Source organism: Callospermophilus lateralis, chromosome 14, assembly GCF_048772815.1.
Source record: "Callospermophilus lateralis isolate mCalLat2 chromosome 14, mCalLat2.hap1, whole genome shotgun sequence".
NCBI lineage: Eukaryota > Metazoa > Chordata > Mammalia > Rodentia > Sciuridae > Callospermophilus > Callospermophilus lateralis.
In genome coordinates this window covers 99,024,272-99,042,671 of record NC_135318.1, presented here as the reverse complement: position 1 = coordinate 99,042,671, position 18,400 = coordinate 99,024,272, and the positions used below count along the sequence as shown (strand labels likewise).

The window sequence follows — 18,400 nt, the reverse complement described above, 5'->3', positions numbered from 1 at the left end:
TTCAGTGTGGGTTTGCTGCTCTGGCTGGTCCTGGGCTGTTCACAGTTTGCTGCTGTAGTTGTGCGTACAGAGGTTTCACAGTCCCCAAGTGTCCCTGGTTGGGTCTCCCCTTTAGTCTTGGGGATGAAGAGCTTCTCGGATGGTCCGAGTCTCGCTGCTCTTTGAGCTGTCATCCACTGTCATTTATACTGGAGCTTTTGCTGTGGGGGAGGGGAGGGATTCTAGAATCATGTCAGTAAATCTCAGTCACCAGTGGACCTGCGTCCCTTCCTAGCCACTTCCTCCCAGCCCCTTGGGAACATGAAAGTCAGAGCAGAACAGGAGCCAGAGAGGGACCTTTCCCCAGCTGCGGAGGCCCTGAGGATGCCGCACGGGGTTGCTCTTCCCTTCTCCAGAGAGTTGCAGGGGTCTCCTGGGATCCTACAGTGGGAACTGGTGGGTTCTAGTGGGAACCCCTGTGCTGGTTTCAGGGTGCCCTAAGACCACAGCACCACGAGTTTCTCTCATTCTCGTCCACACTCAGCCCCCCAAAGTTTGTCCCAGTCAGTACTGAGTGTCCTGCCGTTCATGGCTTCAGCTTTAGGGAATCAGGTCCCAGCTGTGCTCTCGGAATTCCCCTATGTCTCTAGATTTGGGCTTGGTTTGACCTGTGACCTCAGTTGTCTGATGAGTTTGAGAAAAGTCTCCAGTTTCCAGTCTGCTTGGCCTCTGCTCGTATTTATGGGAGGGATGGTTTCCAAGCTCTGTGCATGTTGGAGCTGAAGCTGGAAGTCCCCCTGTGGCTTTTCCATTGGTGCCCTGCCCACCTGCCCACCAGTCTAAGGGGCTGGGTTGACACAGATCTACCTCCCCACCTTTTCAAAAGCACCTGAGAGAAATCACCACTATGCAGTTGAAAGTCCCCACCCCTCTGTGTGTCTGTGGAGTTGCTGCACAAACTCCCTGCTCCCCTCTTTTGGAGTCACCTAGAGTCCCCCAGGCTGCTGCTTGCAAATTCTGCATGGATTCTAACGCAGATGTCTTAAAAGTGCCACGTGATGGGCTCCTTTTGGATCTCCGTCAGCATCTCCATCACTATGCCTCCACCTTTGCTAGACAAACGTGTCATTTCATCAGTCTCTTGAAAACAGAGCTTTAAGCCCCCTTGCCCCAGCCCGGTGATCTTGGCACTGAGCTCCCCAAGCTGCCCATGGGTTCTGCATCATATGTCAGCTCCCCTGTCCAGCAGACAGCCTGCCTGCCCGCTTGGTCATCTGACACTCCATATCAGGAAGGGGACAATCAGGAAGGGGACAGGGGCCTGGCCAAAGGAATAACTGCTATAACACCCACGTGGCCTGCCTTCCTTCTGCTGGGGAGTCATTAGAAGGGCAGGTGAAGGGGGGAGTAGGTGCTGGGCATCTGGGTGCTGGGAGCACAGGGCGAGGAGGGCTTTCCTGGGTGGATGTTGGCAGCTGCAGAAGGGTCGATCAGGGAAGTAAATATATTGAGGGTCGTGGAGACGGGGCTTCTCTGTTGAAGAGAGTAGCAAACAGGGAAAGAAACAGTGAACACGGGTAGTGCATGGCAGCTGGAGGCATTGGTATGGACTCAGCTTTTCTATATGTAGAGTATATGCGCACACACACGCACACACACACACATAGATGCCATTGTTTCAAAGATGTGTTTGCCTGTGTGTAAATGTATGAGTACATGTGTACACCTAACTGTCTCCATTGAGAGGTCCTGGGCATGACCTTTTAGCAATGAGTTTCCAGATATAGGCTTTTTATTTTTATTTTGTACCAGGGATTGAACCCTGGGCTGCTTTACCACTGAGCCACATCCCCAGCCCTTTTAATTTTTTTATTTTGAGATAGGGTCTCGCTAAGTTGCTCATTGCCTTGCTAAGTTGCTGAGGCTGGTTTTGAACTCGTGATACTCTTGCCTCTCCTCCTGAGTCACTGGGATTGCAGGCATATATTGGCTTTTGTATAAAAGTCCTCATAAAAGGAAATAGAATTCCTTGGGAAACTGTCTGATTTCAGGGCTGGAGCAGGGAAAGTTCAAGATGACGTTGGAATATTTTCTTGTGCCAGAAAATATGAAAACCCCTGAGGATGTGTCCAAAGGACACAGAGAGCAGCGTGAAGGGCTTCCTACCTGCCAAGCCTTGGACAATCAGAGCCTCCAAGTAATAACAGTAATGCATTATAACCCACTGAATAAAAGAAGGAAAAATGGGGCCATACCAATAAAAGTCAATAAATTGAAACTTTGAGGGATAGGAAATTTACATGATTTTATAGTTTTTCTGTAGGAGATTTGTTGATTCCAAGGGGAGAAAAAAAAAAACAAAACTTCATGGTGCAGAGGCGCAGCAATCGCTAACTTAATCAAGAAATCATGTGTGCCTCCTCAGGAATGGAGCAAGTTGAAATTGTTTCCACCTGAGAGGAAGTGACGAAAACCAGCATCACTTCTATGATCCCAGCCAAAGACTTAAACCTGAGTCTAATCACGATGAAGCATCAGCCAAGCCAAAACTGTGGGACTTGCTGCCGAAAAACTGACCAGTAGTCTTTGAAACCGTCAAGGTCATGAAAGTCAAAGATGTCTCCTGAGAGATGTGATAGCTAAATGCAGTGTGTGATTCTGAACGGGTCCACTGTGGCAGAATTCCAGGCCAGGCAGTTCTCAAGTTTGGATGGCTGGACTTGGGTTCTTTGATTCTACAATGGTGCGGAAGTGACCTGAGTTCAGTAGAAACCAAACACGCAGTTTTGAACTTGGATCTTTTCCTAGGGATGTGGCCTGGTCCTCTCTGATGTGAGGCAGTTGCAGGTCCCAGCCAGCCTGCGATCGAGAGGGTAGGCAAGTGACAGTGTGTGTGTGCCCTGCTGCCAAGCTGGGAAGAACAAGTGGGTGTATCCCACGTGTTTCCAAGTTGCAGTGCGTTTGCCTTATGACGGGTATGTTAGGACGTAACCCCGCCATGAGTCCTGGCGTATGTGTGTGGACACTTGGAAATACATGAAGGATCTGAGGCTCAAAGGGTAGGAGTGTGCCAGCTTCATTTTCTGAATTGGTCGGCTGCACTGTTGTGTAGGAGGATGTCCCTGTTTGTGTGAACGTACACCACACACTCTGGGGATGGTGGGGGTGTAAGTCAGTGACTTACTCCTTAATGATTCAACTTTTCTGAACATTGGAGGTTGTTCAACAAAAATAAACACACTCCGCAGGCAACTTAAAGCCCTTTTCAGGGCCTGCTAGTTAGGGAGCATGAGTGAGGTAAGGGGAAGGGCTGAACCTCCTCTAGGGAGGAGCAAGTGTGCTTGTCGCCTGCCATTCATTCAGGATGCCATTCATCACAGCAGAGTGCCAGTCCTTCACCTGCCACCTGTGCCTTATGGTCTGCGAGGGACTTGGATGTGTTTTTGCATTTCTCACGGTACCTTTCTGGAGTGGGTAGAAATTAGTCTTTCATATGAGATGTAGATCCTGATGGTGATAATAATGGGCCACTCTTACTTGGTACTTCTTATGGGCCAGCAATTGTCTAAGTACTTCTAGTGATAACTTAGTTTTCATATTTACCTTTAGAGGTATATTGGGATTCCTTTTTCTTACAAATGAGAGGAAACCAGTGCTCAGAGAAGTCAGGTGACTTGCCTAAGGCCACACAGCTTGAAAGTGATGGAGCTGGGGTTCAAATCAGGCAGTCTGACTCGAATACCATATTCAGGGGGAAATGGGTGCAAGGAAGCAGGAGCACTAGGTCCCCTGAGTTCACACCCTTGTGGGGTATATGAGAGCCTCAGGTGAGTGACCATGCTGCCTCGCACACGTCAGGAGTGGCAGCGGGACTGGCTGCTGGGCTGGCCAGGCCCCAAGCTCACAGGTATATTGTCTTCTCTTTTCCCTTGAAGGTCGCCTGGTGGGTGCTCTGGATGCAGTGCTGGATTCCAACGCACGGGTTGCTCCGTTTCGAATTCTGCTTCAAGTTCCTGGGTCACAGGTGTATTCTCCCATAGCATGTGGTGAGTTACTGAATGGATCAGACGTTTACTGGGCCATAGCCACTGGTGAGTCTCGTTCCGTTGGAATGTTCCAAACCCTAAGGTCCGAGCATGCTGAGCATCTGCATGTGGGTGAGCCTGAAGGTAACCCCCGGGAGCCTCACCTGCTTTCAGGAGCTCCCTGTGCTCTCCTCCTCCACGTGTCTGTCTCTTTAACCATCGAAAGCACTTAACTCTGTGAGTGCAGCCATGCCAGGCTTCAGAGTGGTGGATTCAGGGCACTCACACAATGTCGGGTATGAAATGCACATTTCCTTGGTAGTCTTGTTTCTAACTTAACAGATGAGTTCCCCGGTGTGTGCATGTGTGGTAGAGACCTGGGGGCAAAGTCCGAGGGTTGCCTCTGATTTGGGCAGTCTCTGCCCCATGTTCCATGTTTACACCAAGAGACTGAATAGTCACTGGGCTGCTGAGGAAGTTTAGAAGTCCCCTCCTCCTCCTCCTGCCAGTCCTGTTCCTCCTGGGTGCTAGCTCTGTAATGGCTCACGTTCCTGGAATTGTTACAGCCCAGGAAGCCCCTTCTGTTATAAATAAACCCCAAACCAGGTCTTCCTACACATGTACTAAGTGATCAGCCTTCTAGAGATTAAAAAAATAGGAAAAATAATTATCTGTAACCCTTTATGCAGTGGTAATCTTCTGTTTACACCATGTATAGAGTCAGAAAAGGTTTTAGTTTTTTGGATTTTTTAAAACACTTTATTAGCTACCATAAACTTCCAACGTCACCGCCTGTCTACTGGCAAAATTTCCCTTTTATATAAATACAGAATGTGCAAGCAGAAATTTCTCATTCACCTCCACCATCCTGTCCTAACCACTGTTCACATCTCAGTGTTTCTTTTCTAAGCTTATTTTTTTCACTGTGTTCCATTATAATTGAACATAATGGGATTCATCATGACGTATTCATACAGTCACATAATATAATTTGGTCAATTACATTTCCCAGTACCTCCCTGTTTTAAATTAAGACAGATCATTCTGTTTTTATATAAAGTGATGAAAAAATCATGTATGCTCAATTTAAAAAACCAACATTGAAAAGTATGAAGAAGAAAATATCCAGCCAGGCATGGTGGTGCAAGCCTAAAATCCCAGCAGTTTGCAAGGCTCTGGCAGGAGGATGGCAAGTTCGAAGCCTTAGTTACTAGTTTTGAGTTGCTCAGTGCGACCCTGTCTCTAAATAAAATACAAAATAGGGCTGGGATGGTGGCTCAGTGGCTCAATCCTTTGTACTCCCCCATAAAAGAAAATATCCATTGCCACAATCCTAACCATCCAAAGTAATATCAACAATAGGTACCAAGATAGGTAGAAGTGCTGTTAGATAATGTAACTTGTCTGCCAGTTCTATTTTATAACAAAAGTATGAGGTGTAGTTGATTTCCATAAAAAGAAAGAAATGGAAGTAAGACAAAAAAAGATTAAACTTCAAATAAATGTTTGATGCAAGAAGGATTATTTTCTTAAAAGTTTCCAGTAAGGTTAAGAGATTTTTGAAAGCATTGTAAGGTTAGAATCATGGTATTTGAGAAACAGTGCTTCAGTCTATGTTCATTGACAACCCATCCTACAGGACCAGGTGCTGCATTCTTTTTTTGGGGGGGGTACCAGGGATTGAACTGAGGGGCCCTGGGCCACTGAGCCACATCCCCAGCCCTATTTTGGATTTAGAGACAGGGTCTCACTGAGTTGCTTAGTACTTTGCTGTTGCTGAGGCTGGCTTTGAACTCACAATCCTCCTGCCTCAGCCTCCCAAGCCTCTGGGATTACAGGCGTGCCCCACCGCGCCCAGCCAGGGTACAGCATTCTTACTCCCTCTGCTTCCCCAACCTCTCATCTTAAAAAGTTATTAACTTTACATTGTAATTCTCATTCTGTCTGGTAACTGTGATTTCTCTTATTGTCTGTCTCAGCTCTGCATTTACATTGACTTAATGCTTCTACTTGGGTATGGCTCTCCCAATCCAGAATCTTTTATTTTGGTTCATCTCTTAACTGACTGCATTCCTGATTTTTTTCCTCTCCTAGTGGGCTCCTAAGTGTCCTGTTCTCTGAATGTTTTCACATGCATAAATATCTGCTCCTTGCTTTTGGACTTGAGTGATAGCTTGGCTGGGTATGATAGTCATGGGCTACATGCCAGAGCTGGCTGGCTGTTGCTCCAGGGTCTTCCGGTATGTGAGGCAGCAACATGAAAATTATCAGTCTGGTCTGATGCCCTCCCCTGAGTCCCTCCTTCTCGTGGTGATTTTCATACAACTCTGCCTTTGGCATTGATCTTTAGTAACTTGATTAGAATCTGTTACTGCTGCATGCATGTGTTAACATTTTCTGTCACTGTGCTCTTGCATCCTGCAGATGGACTTCTTTAATCATTTTTTTATGGGGAATGTCTTTGTCATTCTGTATGGGTATTATATTTTGCATTCTGTTTGTTGGATTCTCCACTTTAGAGACATTTTATGTTGGATAGTTTTGTTGGCATTTCATTTTTTGCTTTTCTTTATCTGTGCTTTTCATCTGTACTGTGCATTCCATGCATGACTTTATTGAGTTGTCAATACAGTTTGCAGCAGTGTTTTCTGTAACCTCAATATTCACTTAGTTACTAGTTTTGTCAGGTTGTTTGATCCTCAGTTCATTGCTCTATGCCTTTAATCTCCTTTTTCATTTTTTATTTCCTCATTTCATCTGTGGGTTCCTGTTTGCTGAATTAATGTTCTTAGTTTATTGCTTTGGAGCACAAAGCATTTCTGAGAAGTTCCTTTTCTTGGAGTGTTCACTTCATTCTAGGTTGTGTCTCCATCTCCAGAACCTTTGTCCTCCTCTGTTTCTTGTCTCTTCCTGTTGATTGTGTGTGTGTGGTTGCTATGCTGTTTCTCCTCCTCTTGGGCATTGTTATGACAGACATTACAGAGGCAGTAGTGTGGCGGGGCTTTTTAACTTGGGGGCAGAGCAAAGAGGACTGGTCTGCTGCTGGTCTAGGCATGGGGTGTGCCAAAGAGGTGGGATCCTCTCCTTGTGTTTCTCCCAGGTCTGCTCTAACCTAGGATGAAGAGTGGAGAGTGGATCTTGCTCTGGATTTGGAGCTTTTGATACAAATATTTGAATTTTTGTCTCCTTGCTAGGCTGGCTCTGGGGGAGTTGGCAGAGTAGGGAGCTAGCTCCATCTTTGCTCTATTCCTAAACTCACCCTTCAAAACTACAGCCGTGCAGTGTCATTCTGAATGGCTGCCTAGCAGTCAACCCTGTGGCTGTAGCTCAATTTACTCTGGTCTGTTATTAGGTACTTAATTGGTTCTGATTTTTCAGCACTTTAAAAACAATCAAACATCTGTTCACTTCAAAGTTCCAGGACACTTGCCGTCCCCGAAGACCATTCATTTGAAATGTCTTGTGCCTGCTGAGCACCAGACACCTGTGTAGTGTTGGGGATTTGGCTGTCTCCTCCATCCAGCTTTACAGGACCATAAAAGGACAAGTCCAAGTGGGAAGCAGGCTGGGACAACCAGGGGACAGGACCCTTGAAGGCAGAGCACATAATGGGGAGTGTCCGCTTGTAAGCGTTGTGTACATATTGCCAAAGGGGACATATGTAGACTGGCAGGTTGCCTACCGGAATGTTTGCTGCAGCTCCCTGGTTGCCCACGCCCAGCAGGACAGCAGTTCTGGGCAGTTTAGTTCCTGGACCCTCTTTCTTTTGAGCCAGGCTCTGCTTCTTGCAGAGCAGTTTGCTCTGGGCTGGATTTTTGTCTTGAGTCTGACACAGGCCAGGTTTGCCAGTGCCTTGCCTTCTGCCCTCACCTTGCCCACAGAAGGCCCTAAGTAATGAATTGTTCTTTTCAGGGAGCTCTTCTTGGCCTAAGGATGGGAGTTGGGGGTATATTTTGGTCTGGAGCGTCTGCAGGCATTACTTGGGCATCTTGCGTGTTATTGACTCTCCATGGTTAATATTTCATTGTGTGTTGACCATTGAGAAAGGATCCCTGCCCAGGAATTGGGTCAGCTAAAGTACAAACAAAAACTGTAGGAGGGGCCTGGGTGGAACCAGCAGCACAGGATAGGAGCAGGAAGAGCGGCCTGGGGAGTGATCCCTGTCTTCACCAGGCTCCTCTGTGGCAGGACAGGGAAGCACAGGGAGACCCTTACGAGTAAAGTTTTTTTTTCTTTTCTTTTCTTTTTTCTTTTCTTTTTTTTAAACAGAGGTGGAAGATAGAATTAGACTATTTCATGAGTGAACTGTGTCATTTGGTAAAAGGTCTGTGGATAATAGGTTGGAAGGAGGATCAAGTTGTTATTATTATTTTAATTTAACAGGGAACAAAGAATTCCAAGGCCTTTGAAGATGCCTAGCTTTAGGGACAAAGACAGGTTGTGAGGAGTGGCTGAGTGGCTCAGGGCTCCTAGACAGGGGAGCATGCCCAGTCCCTCAGGTTGGAGCTCAGACATCCATTCCCGACACCTCCTGGTGCTCAAGTCACTATTGTTTACTTATTTCTTTCCTGTCTCCCTCACGGAAATAGAGTTCTGACATCTCACTGGCTGCTCACCCTCCCATGCCCAGGACAGCATCGGGCATGTAGTCAGTGCCCAGTGACGCATGGGTGGGTACACGGCAGGGAAGAATGGAAAGGAGGTGACCGAGGCCCCATGATGAAGACTTGTAAAGGAAGGGAAGGTGACGTGTCCAGATGGCCTAACTTAGGGTGGTCAGACTGAAGGATTTTTTGACTTCTCAGTGGTGTAAAAGCAGAGCTGTACATTCTGCTTTTCACTTTGGTACAGTATTCAGTAAATTACACGAGCTGTTCAACACTTTATGAGAAATATGCTTTGTATAAGATGGTTTCACCTAATGTAGGGTAATGGATGTGTTCTGAACATGTGGAAGGGAGCTTAGGGTAAGCTGTGGTGTTTAGTGGCCTAGGTAATAAATACACTTTATTTACAGTAATCTCAACCTATGATGACTTTATTGGGATGCAGCCCCATTGTAAGTTGAGGAGCACTTGTAATTACAGATAAGACTTCTTGGGCCCTTTCTGATAAGCCAGGAGCACGTATATTCCAGGGGAGGGCACAGGCCTACTCATGATTATTGAGCACTCAGGGAACTTGCAAGATGGAGGTTGTGTTTCTTTCTTTAAGCAAAACTTTTTCTTATAAAATATACATAACAAAATGTACTCTCCTAATCATTTCTCGGTGTGCACGTTAGTTGCATTAAGACTTTCACAATGACACACAGGCATCTCCAGAACACTTCTCAAGTTCCTAAACTGAATCCCTGCACCCATTAAACAACTACTATCTGTTCCCCTCTCCCCTGGAAGCTGCCATTCCACTTCCCGTCTCTGAATTTGACAAGGAACCTCATCTGGAGGACTCACACCACATTATCTTACGACTGGCTTGGCTCACCTGGCACAGGGTCTTCAGGGCTCATCCATGGTGCTGTGTGTCTCAGGACGTCCTTCCTTGTCAGGGCTGGATAACATTCCATTGTATGTCTGCTTTCTTTTTAGAGTCATAGATGATGGTTGACCCCTGAGTAGCAATAAGGACACAGTACATGGAAACAGGAGGGCTGAATACCAGGAGCTGATCCCCACTCAGGTTGGGGGTGGGGGGAGTAGTGGAGAGGAGCAGGAGTGAGGAGAGGACTCAGCCCCACTGAATTTGACCCTAAGCTGTGACAGGCTCTGGGGCCCTGGAAGAACGAGGGGCTTTGCCGCTGGTTCTCTGTGCCTGGTGGTCTTGGTTAGTCGTGGTCCTGTTCTGGTTTTTTTTTTTTTTTTTCTGAGAGAGAGAGAGAGAGAAAGAGAGAGAGAGAGAGAATTTTTTTGGTAGATGGACACAACACAATGCCTTTATTTTTTTATTTTTTTAGGGTCCAATATTTATGTATTTATTATTTTTTTTTACCATACGATTTATTTTTATTTTTTTTAGTCATACATGGCAGCAGAATGTATTTTGACATATAATACATACATGGAATGTACATGCATCAGTCACATTGTCTATTCTGCTGCCCTTCCTATCCCCCCTACTCCTCCCCTCCTCTCCCATCCTTTCTCTCTATCCAATCTAATGTGACACTTTTTTTTCTTTTTCTCATATCAACATCATACAATGAGGTTCTCCTTCCATCTTCTGTGCAACTCCCCTTCTCCCTCTTTTTCCCTCCCACCTCTCTTCCCTATTTAGTGGTAATCTTCTTCTCATGCTCTTCCTCCCTATCCCATTTTGAGTCACTCCCCCCCCCCTTATATCAGAGAAGACATTCGGCATTTGTTTTTTAGGGATTGGCTAACTTCACTTAGCATAATCTGCTCTAATGCCATCCATTTACCTGCAAATGCCATGATCTTGTTACTTTTTGTGCTGAGTAATATTCCATTGTGTATAAATGCCACATTTTTTAATCCATTCATCTATTGAAGGGCATCTAGGTTGTTTCCTCATTCTAGCTATTGTGAATTGTGCTGCTATAAACATTGATGTGGCTGTGTCCCTGTAGTATGCTCTTCTTAGGTCTTTTGTGTATAGTCCAAGAAGGGGAATAGCTGGATCAAATGGTGGTTCCATTCCCAGCTTTCCAAGGAATCTCCATACTGCTTTCCAAATTGGCTGCATCAATTTGCAGTCCCACCAGCAGTGTATGAGCATACCTCCCCGCCCCCCCCCCCCCCCCCCCCCCCGCATCCTTGCCAGCACTTATTGTTGTTTGACTTCATAATGGCTGCCATTCTTATTGGAGTGAGATGGTATCTTAGAGTAGTTTTAAGTTGTATTTCTCTGATTGCTAGAGATGGTGAGCATTTTTTCATGTATTTGTTGATTGACTGTATGTCCTCTTCTGAGAAGTGTCTGTTCAGGTCCTTGGCTCATTTGTTGATTGGGTTATTTGCTTTTTTGTTGTTTAACTTTTTGAGTTCTTTGTATACTCTAGAGATTAGAGCTCTATCTGATGTTTGAGGGGTAAAAATTTGTTCCCAGGATGTAGGCTCCCTATTCACCTCACATATTATTTATCTTGCTGAGAAAAAAACTTTTTAGTTTGAATTTGTCCCATTTGTTGATTCTTGGTTTTAACTCTTGTGCTATAGGTGTCTTATTAAGAAATTTGGGGCCTGCCCCCACGTGAAGAAGATTAGGGCCAACTTTATCTTCTATCAGACGCAGAGTCTCTGTTTTGATATCAAGCTTCTTGATCCATTTTGAGTTGACTTTTTGTGCATGGTGAGAGAAAGGGATCCAATTTCATTTTGTTGCATATGGATTTCCAGTTCTCCCAGCACCATTTGTTGAAGATGCTATCCTTTCTCCATTGCATATTTTTAGTACCTTTGTCTAATATAAGGTAGTTGTAATTTTGTTGATTTGTCTCTGTGTCTTCTATTCTGTACCATTGGTCTACCAGCCTGTTTTGGTGCCAGTACCATGCTGTTTTTGTTACTATTGCTCTATAGTGTAGTTTAAAATCTGGAATTGAGATACCACCAATTTCACTCTTTCTGCTTAGAATTGCTTTAGCTATTCTGGGTCTCTTATTTTTCCAGATGAATTTCATGATTGTTTTTTCTATTTCTGCAAGGAATGTCATTGGGATTTTGATGGGAATTGCATTGAATCTGTAAAGTGCTTTTGGTAAATCTTAATAATATTAATTCTACCAATCCATGAGGAAGGTAAATCCTTCCATCTTCTAAGGTCTTCTTCTATTTCTTTCTTCAGGGTTCTGTAGTTTTCATTGTATAGCTCTTTCACCGCTTTGGTTAAGTTGATTCCCAGGTATTTTATTTATTTATTTTTTTGAGGATATTGTGAATGGAGTAGTTGTCCTCATTTCCATTTCAGAGAATTTGTCACTGATATACAGGAATGCCTTTGATTTATGGGTGTTGATTTTATATCCTGCCACTTTGCTAAATTCATTTACTAGTTCTAGAAGTTTCTTGGTTGAACTTTTTGGGTCTGCTAGGTATAGGATCATGTCATCGGCAAATAGTGCTGATTTAAATTCTTCTTTTCCTATATTCATGCCTTTAATTTCTTTCTTCTGTCTAATTGCTCTGGCTAGTGTTTCAAGAACTATGTTGAATAGAAGTGGTGAGAGAGGGCATCCCTGTCTTGTTCCAGATTTTAAAGGGAATGCTTTCAGTTTTTCTCCATTTTGAATGATGTTGGCCTGAGGTTTAGCATATATAGCTTTTAACATGTTGAAGTAATTTTCTGTTATCCCTAGTTTTTCTAGAGTTTTGAATGTAAAGGGATGCTGTACTTTGTCAAATGCTTTTTCAGCATCCATCGAGATGATCATATGGTTCTTATCTTTAAGTCTATTGATGTGGTGAATTACATTTATTGATTTCCATATATTGAACCAGCCTTACATCCCGGGTATGAATCCTACTTGATCATGGTGCACCATCTTTTTGATATGTGTTTGTATCCAGTTTGCCAGAATTTTATTGAGGATTTTTGCATCTAAATTCATTAGGGATATTGGTCTGAAGTTTTCTTTCTTTGAAGTGTCTATCTGGTTTTGGAATCAGGGTGATGTTGGCCTCGTAGAATGAATTTTGAAGTTCTCCCTCTTTTTCTGTCTCCTGAAATAGATTGTAGAGTATTGGCATTAGTTCTTCTTTAAAGTTCTTGTAAAACTCTGCTGTATATCCGTCAGGTCCTGGGCTTTTCTTGGTTGGTAGTCTTTTGATGGCTTCTTCTATTTCCTCACTTGATATTGGTCTGTTTAGGTTGTTTATATCATCCTGACTCAATCTGGGTAGCTCATATGCCTTAAGGAATTTATCGATGCCTTCAGTATCCTCTATTTTATTAGAGTATAGGGTTTCAAAATAATTTCTAATTATCTTCTGTATTTCTGAAGTGTCTGTTGTGATGTTGCCTTTTTCATCCCGTAAACTAGTAATTTGAGTTCTCTCTCTTCTTCTCTTTGTTAGTGTGGCTAGTGGTCTGTCAATCTTATTTATTTTTTCAAAGAACCAACTTTTAGTTTTGTCAATTTTTTCGATTGTTTATTTTGTTTCGATTTCATTGATTTCAGTTCTGATTTTAATTATTTCTTGCCTTCTACTGTATTTGCTGCTGATTTGTTCTTCTTTTACTAAGGCTTCGAGGTGTAGTGTAAGGTCATTTATTTGTTGGCTTTTCCTTCTTTTAAGAATGAACTCCATGAAATGAATTTTCCTCTTAGTACTGCTTTCATAGTGTCCCAGAGATTTCGATATGTTGTGTCTGAGTTTTCATTTACCTCTAAGAATTTTTTAATTTCCTCTTTGATGTCTTCTGTAACCCTTTGTTCATTCAGTAGCATATTGTTTATTCTCTCTGTGATGAAGGAATTTTCTTCCTTATTTTATCGTTGATTTCCAATTCCATTCCATTACAAAAAGATAAAATGCATGGTAGTGACTCTACTCTTTTGTATTTGCTAAGAGTAGATGGACACAACACAATGCCTTTATTTTTATGTGGTGCTAAGAATCGAACTTGGGTCCCGCTGGTGCTAGGCGAGCACACTACTGCTGAGCCACAATCCCAGGCCCCCCCCTTTCTGTTTTGAGAAGTCCAGAGCATGCCAGGCTGCACCTTAGCTCTTCTCGTAAGTTCCCATGTGAGATGCAGCGCTGGCGGGCTCCTTTGGTTTCCTTCTGGTAGCTGGTTCTCGGTGCTGTTGCTGTGTTGTTGAAACACACACTTTATTCTTCACATTGTTGCCTTTGCCTGGTTTCCAGGAAGCAGGAGAAAACACTGGCAAGAACTGTAGGACTTTGAGTTATCTGCCTAGAATCATTCCAAGAATTGGTTTGCCTATTTGATTTCTTTCACTATAGATTTAAGTCTTAGGTAGACTGTCATTTCTGGTTCCCGAAAGAGGACTTAGAGGCACAGCCAGGGAGGGTGTCCTCCCTGGTAAACATGGCTGCAGGAGCAGGGCTCTGAGAAGCTCACCAGACCTTTTGTAGAGATAATAACACTCATGTCTTTACTGACCCGAGTTTGGACTTCGGACCTTCAAAGTGTGTATTTGTTTTAGCCACCTAAGTGCAAAGTTTTCCCATTGCTAGCACAATCTCTCCCATGGACTAGGGTGAAATGAGAAAGAGCAGGAAGAAAGGAAAAAAGGAAGGAGCTGTATTGTAGTGGGAAGGTCAGGAGATGGACTTCCTTGGGCCGGTGTGCAGGGTGTTCAAGCAGAGGAGGGGAGATGCACCCCTGGTGCTCAGGGGCATGTCTGCATCTTGGGAGGTGCCGTGTGTATACTCAGCCTGGGTATCTGTGGGTTCAGCATCTGCAGATTCAACTGTGGATCAGAAATGTTCAGAAAAAAATTGCTTCTGTACTAAACACGAACACGCTTGTTCTCATTATTCCCTGAATGATACAGTATAACAGCTATTTACATATCATTTACATCGTGTTAGGTATTATGCATAAACTAGAGATAACTTAAAGTGCACAGGAGGATGTGCCCAGGTTATAGGTCAGTACTGTATGCCATTTTATAGAAGGGGTTTTAGCATCCTTGGATTCTGGTGTCTCTGAAGGGTTTTGAAACCAATCCTTTACAGATACTGAGAGGCAATTGTAGTTTGAAGAAAGCTCACCTAATAGTTCAAGTTTGGGAAGTGAAAAAATTTTGAAATTTTAAAGATCACAAAAGGAAGCTGAGATAATTTTGTTAATCAAAACATTGTGTATTTCTTTAAAATGGAGAAACATAGGAATTGAGCTGTCCAGTTTACCAAAAAAATAAATAAAAATAAAAATCTCCTCTCTCAGGCTTTCTGCATTTCTGCCCCTCTTGAGCATGGCAGGAGGTGTAATTGTCAGTCTTTGGAAAGGGAGGAACCGGGTGCAGGAGCTTGGCCATTTGCAGGCTACATCACACACCAGGGTGCTGCTTGGGCAGCTCAGCCGCAGGCTGAAAGTGTGCTTTCAGAGTGTTCTGACACAGTCTCTTATCCGTGCCCTTGACGATGGCTCGTGTTTTGGTTTCTTGTATTCTGCATCACTGTTTGCTTTGTCTTTGGAGAGAGAGTTTTATTGAGGAGGAAATGTTCCAGGGTGGATCAGATTAGCATCTTCCTGAATTCCGTGCCAGGGTGGCAAAGGATCGACATGCCAACTAGATGTTTTTTCCAAGCCCACAACATACTGGGTGCTTCAAGGAACATCTGCAGGCAGCCCAGCAATAGGACAGTTAGAACTTTCTGGGTCCACACTCAGGTCAGGAAGCACAGGTTATCACACTGTTTTTAGTTGCTCAGTGTCCTCTTAGGGCCACACTGGCCAGAGAGCCCCTTGAGGGGTTCACTTTCCAGAGTGGCTGTGGAGTACCTGCTTGCATATATCATGGAGTTGTCATCACCAGGCTCATAATGTGTTTAAAGAAAGTCATGTTGCCTATGCACAAACAATCACATTCACTCATTTCATGAGGGATGTCATTTATAGTTATCTAAAAAGCAGGTGTTGGGGGCTGGGGCTGTAGCTCAGTGGTAGAGCGCCTGCCTTGCACGTGTGAGGCACTGGGTTTGATCCTCGACACCACATAAAAATACATAAAGATATTTAAAAAAATAAAAAAAAATAAAAAGCAGGTGGATGACGAGTCTAACCTTTAGTACATTTCGAGGTCAGAAGTGATGTTAAAAAATATCTTTGCTGGTTGTCCCAGCAACCAGAGAGGCTAAAGTGAGGCTGAATCTTGAGCCCAGGATTCCAGACCAGACTGGATAACATAGTGAAACCCATCTTTAGAAGAATAAAACTCCAACAACAACAACAACAAAGCTTTAAACCTGGAGTGAAACTTTTCTCCAGTATCTTACAGGTTGCCTGGCTTCCTGAGATGTCTAGGTTAAGCCCTTTCGTTGCAGATGGTTCTTGGTGACCAACCCTGGACAGCAGAAGAGCAGACATACTAAGGCTCCTTCTGCTTGGCTGTTTTGCTAGTCTAGTGTGGGGTGTGTCCTCCTCCTCCAGTCCTGCTTGCATCTGTGATGTCCCAGAGGGCTCTCTCTAGGGCAGCTATTTCTCTAGCTTCTGTGACAGATGCTGGAATCTAATGTGTCCAAATTGTCTGAGGCCAGGAGTGATCCTGCTTTAAAAATTTCGGCTTGAGAATCTCTTATCCAAAATGCTTGGACCAGAAGTGCTTCAGATTTCAACTTCTTTGGATTTTGGAATATTTGTATACACATGATGAGTTATTTTGGATGTGGGACCTAGGTCTGACCATGAAATTAATTTATTTCATATTCACCTTCTATACATAGCCTGAAGGTAATTTTATACAATACTTTTAATAATTTCGTGCACAATATAGTTTCATGGTATGGAACTCTTCCACCTGTGGCATCGTGTTGGTACTCGAAGTTTCAGATTTTGCAGGATTTGGGGCTCTCTGCCTGTAATAATAAGGAAATTCAGGGAGTGTGAAATTCTCTGCCCTGTTTTCTCTCCTAGCTTTTACCTATGAATTTACATTCTGTGCTCATCAGCTTTTCAGGGCTGTAACCAGAACATTTGACAAGAACAACTTGGAAGAGGAAGAATATATTTTGGCACATGGTTCTAGAGCTTTAGTCCATGGTTGGCCAAACCCATGGCTCGGGGCCCAAGGTGAGGCAGAACATCATGGTGGAAGGGCGTGGTGGAGTGACATAGTGAAACCCATCTTTAGAAGAATAAAAAACAAACAAACATCAAAACTTTAAACTGGAGTGAAACCTTTCTCCAGGATCTTACAGGTTGCTTACCTTCTGTGTTCAACAAAGGAGACTGCAAGGTCAATCCCTTACAGTGTAGGTGGTTCTTGGTGATGGTGCTGCTCAGGACACGGGCCAAGAAGCAGAAAGGGGCTGCAGAGAAGATCAACCCTTCCAGGGCACGTCTCCAGTGACCCACCTCCTCCGTCACACGCCACCCGCCCACAGTACCACCCAGTCCATTCAGGCTAGGATGGACTGATTGGGTCACGGCCCCACAGTCTCCTCATTTCACTTGGGAACTTTCCTGCATTAACCCAGGAACCATGGTGGGGACACCTCGTATTCAAGCCATAACCTATTTTTTTATGGGTGGGAGATACTTATCGAAAATTATGCCTTTTTCTTTATTTTGCTAAGAAGGGGTTTGTCATTTTTTCATTGTAAGGATTTTTGATTGCAGCCCAGTGTGGTGGGGCTGGTGTAGACGCCCTACAGACTCATCTCACAGGAGCATCTGGATCAAGGTACGCCCATCCTGCCTCCTCTTCCTCTGAGCCTCCCCCCATCCTCAAAGTATTTTAAAACAAACCTGAAAAGTGATAATACTTCAGTCCTCCACTCCAAGTGAGCATCTCTGAAAGCCTGGCTGTCCTTCAGCACTGCCGTGCCATGTACCCCGATCCTCAGTGTCACTTGAGCCTATTCCCAGGCTTCCTGCTGGCTTTGGGGAGCCTTGGTAGGTCTGGACGGCTCTCATCTGACTTCAGGAGTGAGACTCAGCATTAGGCGATGGTGTTCCAGTCCCTTTTAGTCAAGATGGACTCTGTTCTTTTCACCTCTCCCTGTCCTTCCCTTCTCCTGTCACCGCTTGAAGAAATCGGGCCTGTGTGTAAGAGGGATGCCATGCTCGGGGCATCTGTCCATTTCCTTAAGGTGCCATTCAGCTCAGCGCTCTGACCATTGTGTTTCCCGAAAACTGGAAGTTAGGGAAGGTTTGATCAACCTTGGGTGTTATTTATTTATGTATTTTTAGGCTGACTGCTGAGTAGAAGGTGCTGTGATTGTTTTCCTCTCACGGTTGTGGAAGGTCTGGCTCTTGTTCTGAGGGTCTGGGGGGCAGTTCGCAGGGCAGCTTGCATTGTGTTCATCCCCATAGGTTCCCATCTGGTGCTGTTAGGCGTTGTGATCATCGCCTGAATTCACTTTTTCTCTATGGACTTTGCAAATGGTGATCTTCGGACCTAATCCGTCCTGTACAACTGTCAGCTTGAGTCCATCTTTAAAGAGCTTTGCCTCCCTGGCAGGGGCTATTTGGTCACCTGAGATGATAATTTCATAAAAGGGGCAGGAGATGCCTGCCTTTGCCCTTTAGTTGCCCGTTGGCCTGAGGAGTTGGCGCCTTGGTCATCTGCAATGATGACGGGAATCATTTTTTGTTTAATTTTAGCTTTTTTTTTTTCATTTTTCTTTCCTTCTCTGCCTTTTAAATATTTTAAACTCAAGCTTCTTGCTTCTCATGTTTCTTTATGAATCTTTTCCAACACAGAAAATGGGAAGAATCGTGCGGTGAACATCAAAAGCCAG

General features: G+C 44.2%; 1 protein-coding gene across 4 annotated transcripts in view; it reads left to right on the top strand.

Moving 5' to 3' along the window:
- The window catches only part of Tbc1d8 (TBC1 domain family member 8), a 121,034-nt gene that overhangs the window by 46,968 nt on the left and 55,666 nt on the right, over positions 1-18,400 (top strand). For 3 of the 4 annotated variants that reach the window (XM_076832518.2, XM_076832520.2, XM_076832521.2), the window contains exon 2: positions 3,915-4,070. In XM_076832518.2, coding sequence (XP_076688633.2) covers positions 3,915-4,070 — 156 coding nt within the window. The remainder of the gene's footprint in view (positions 1-3,914; positions 4,071-18,400) is intronic. The other variant, XM_076832519.2, reaches the window with a different exon arrangement.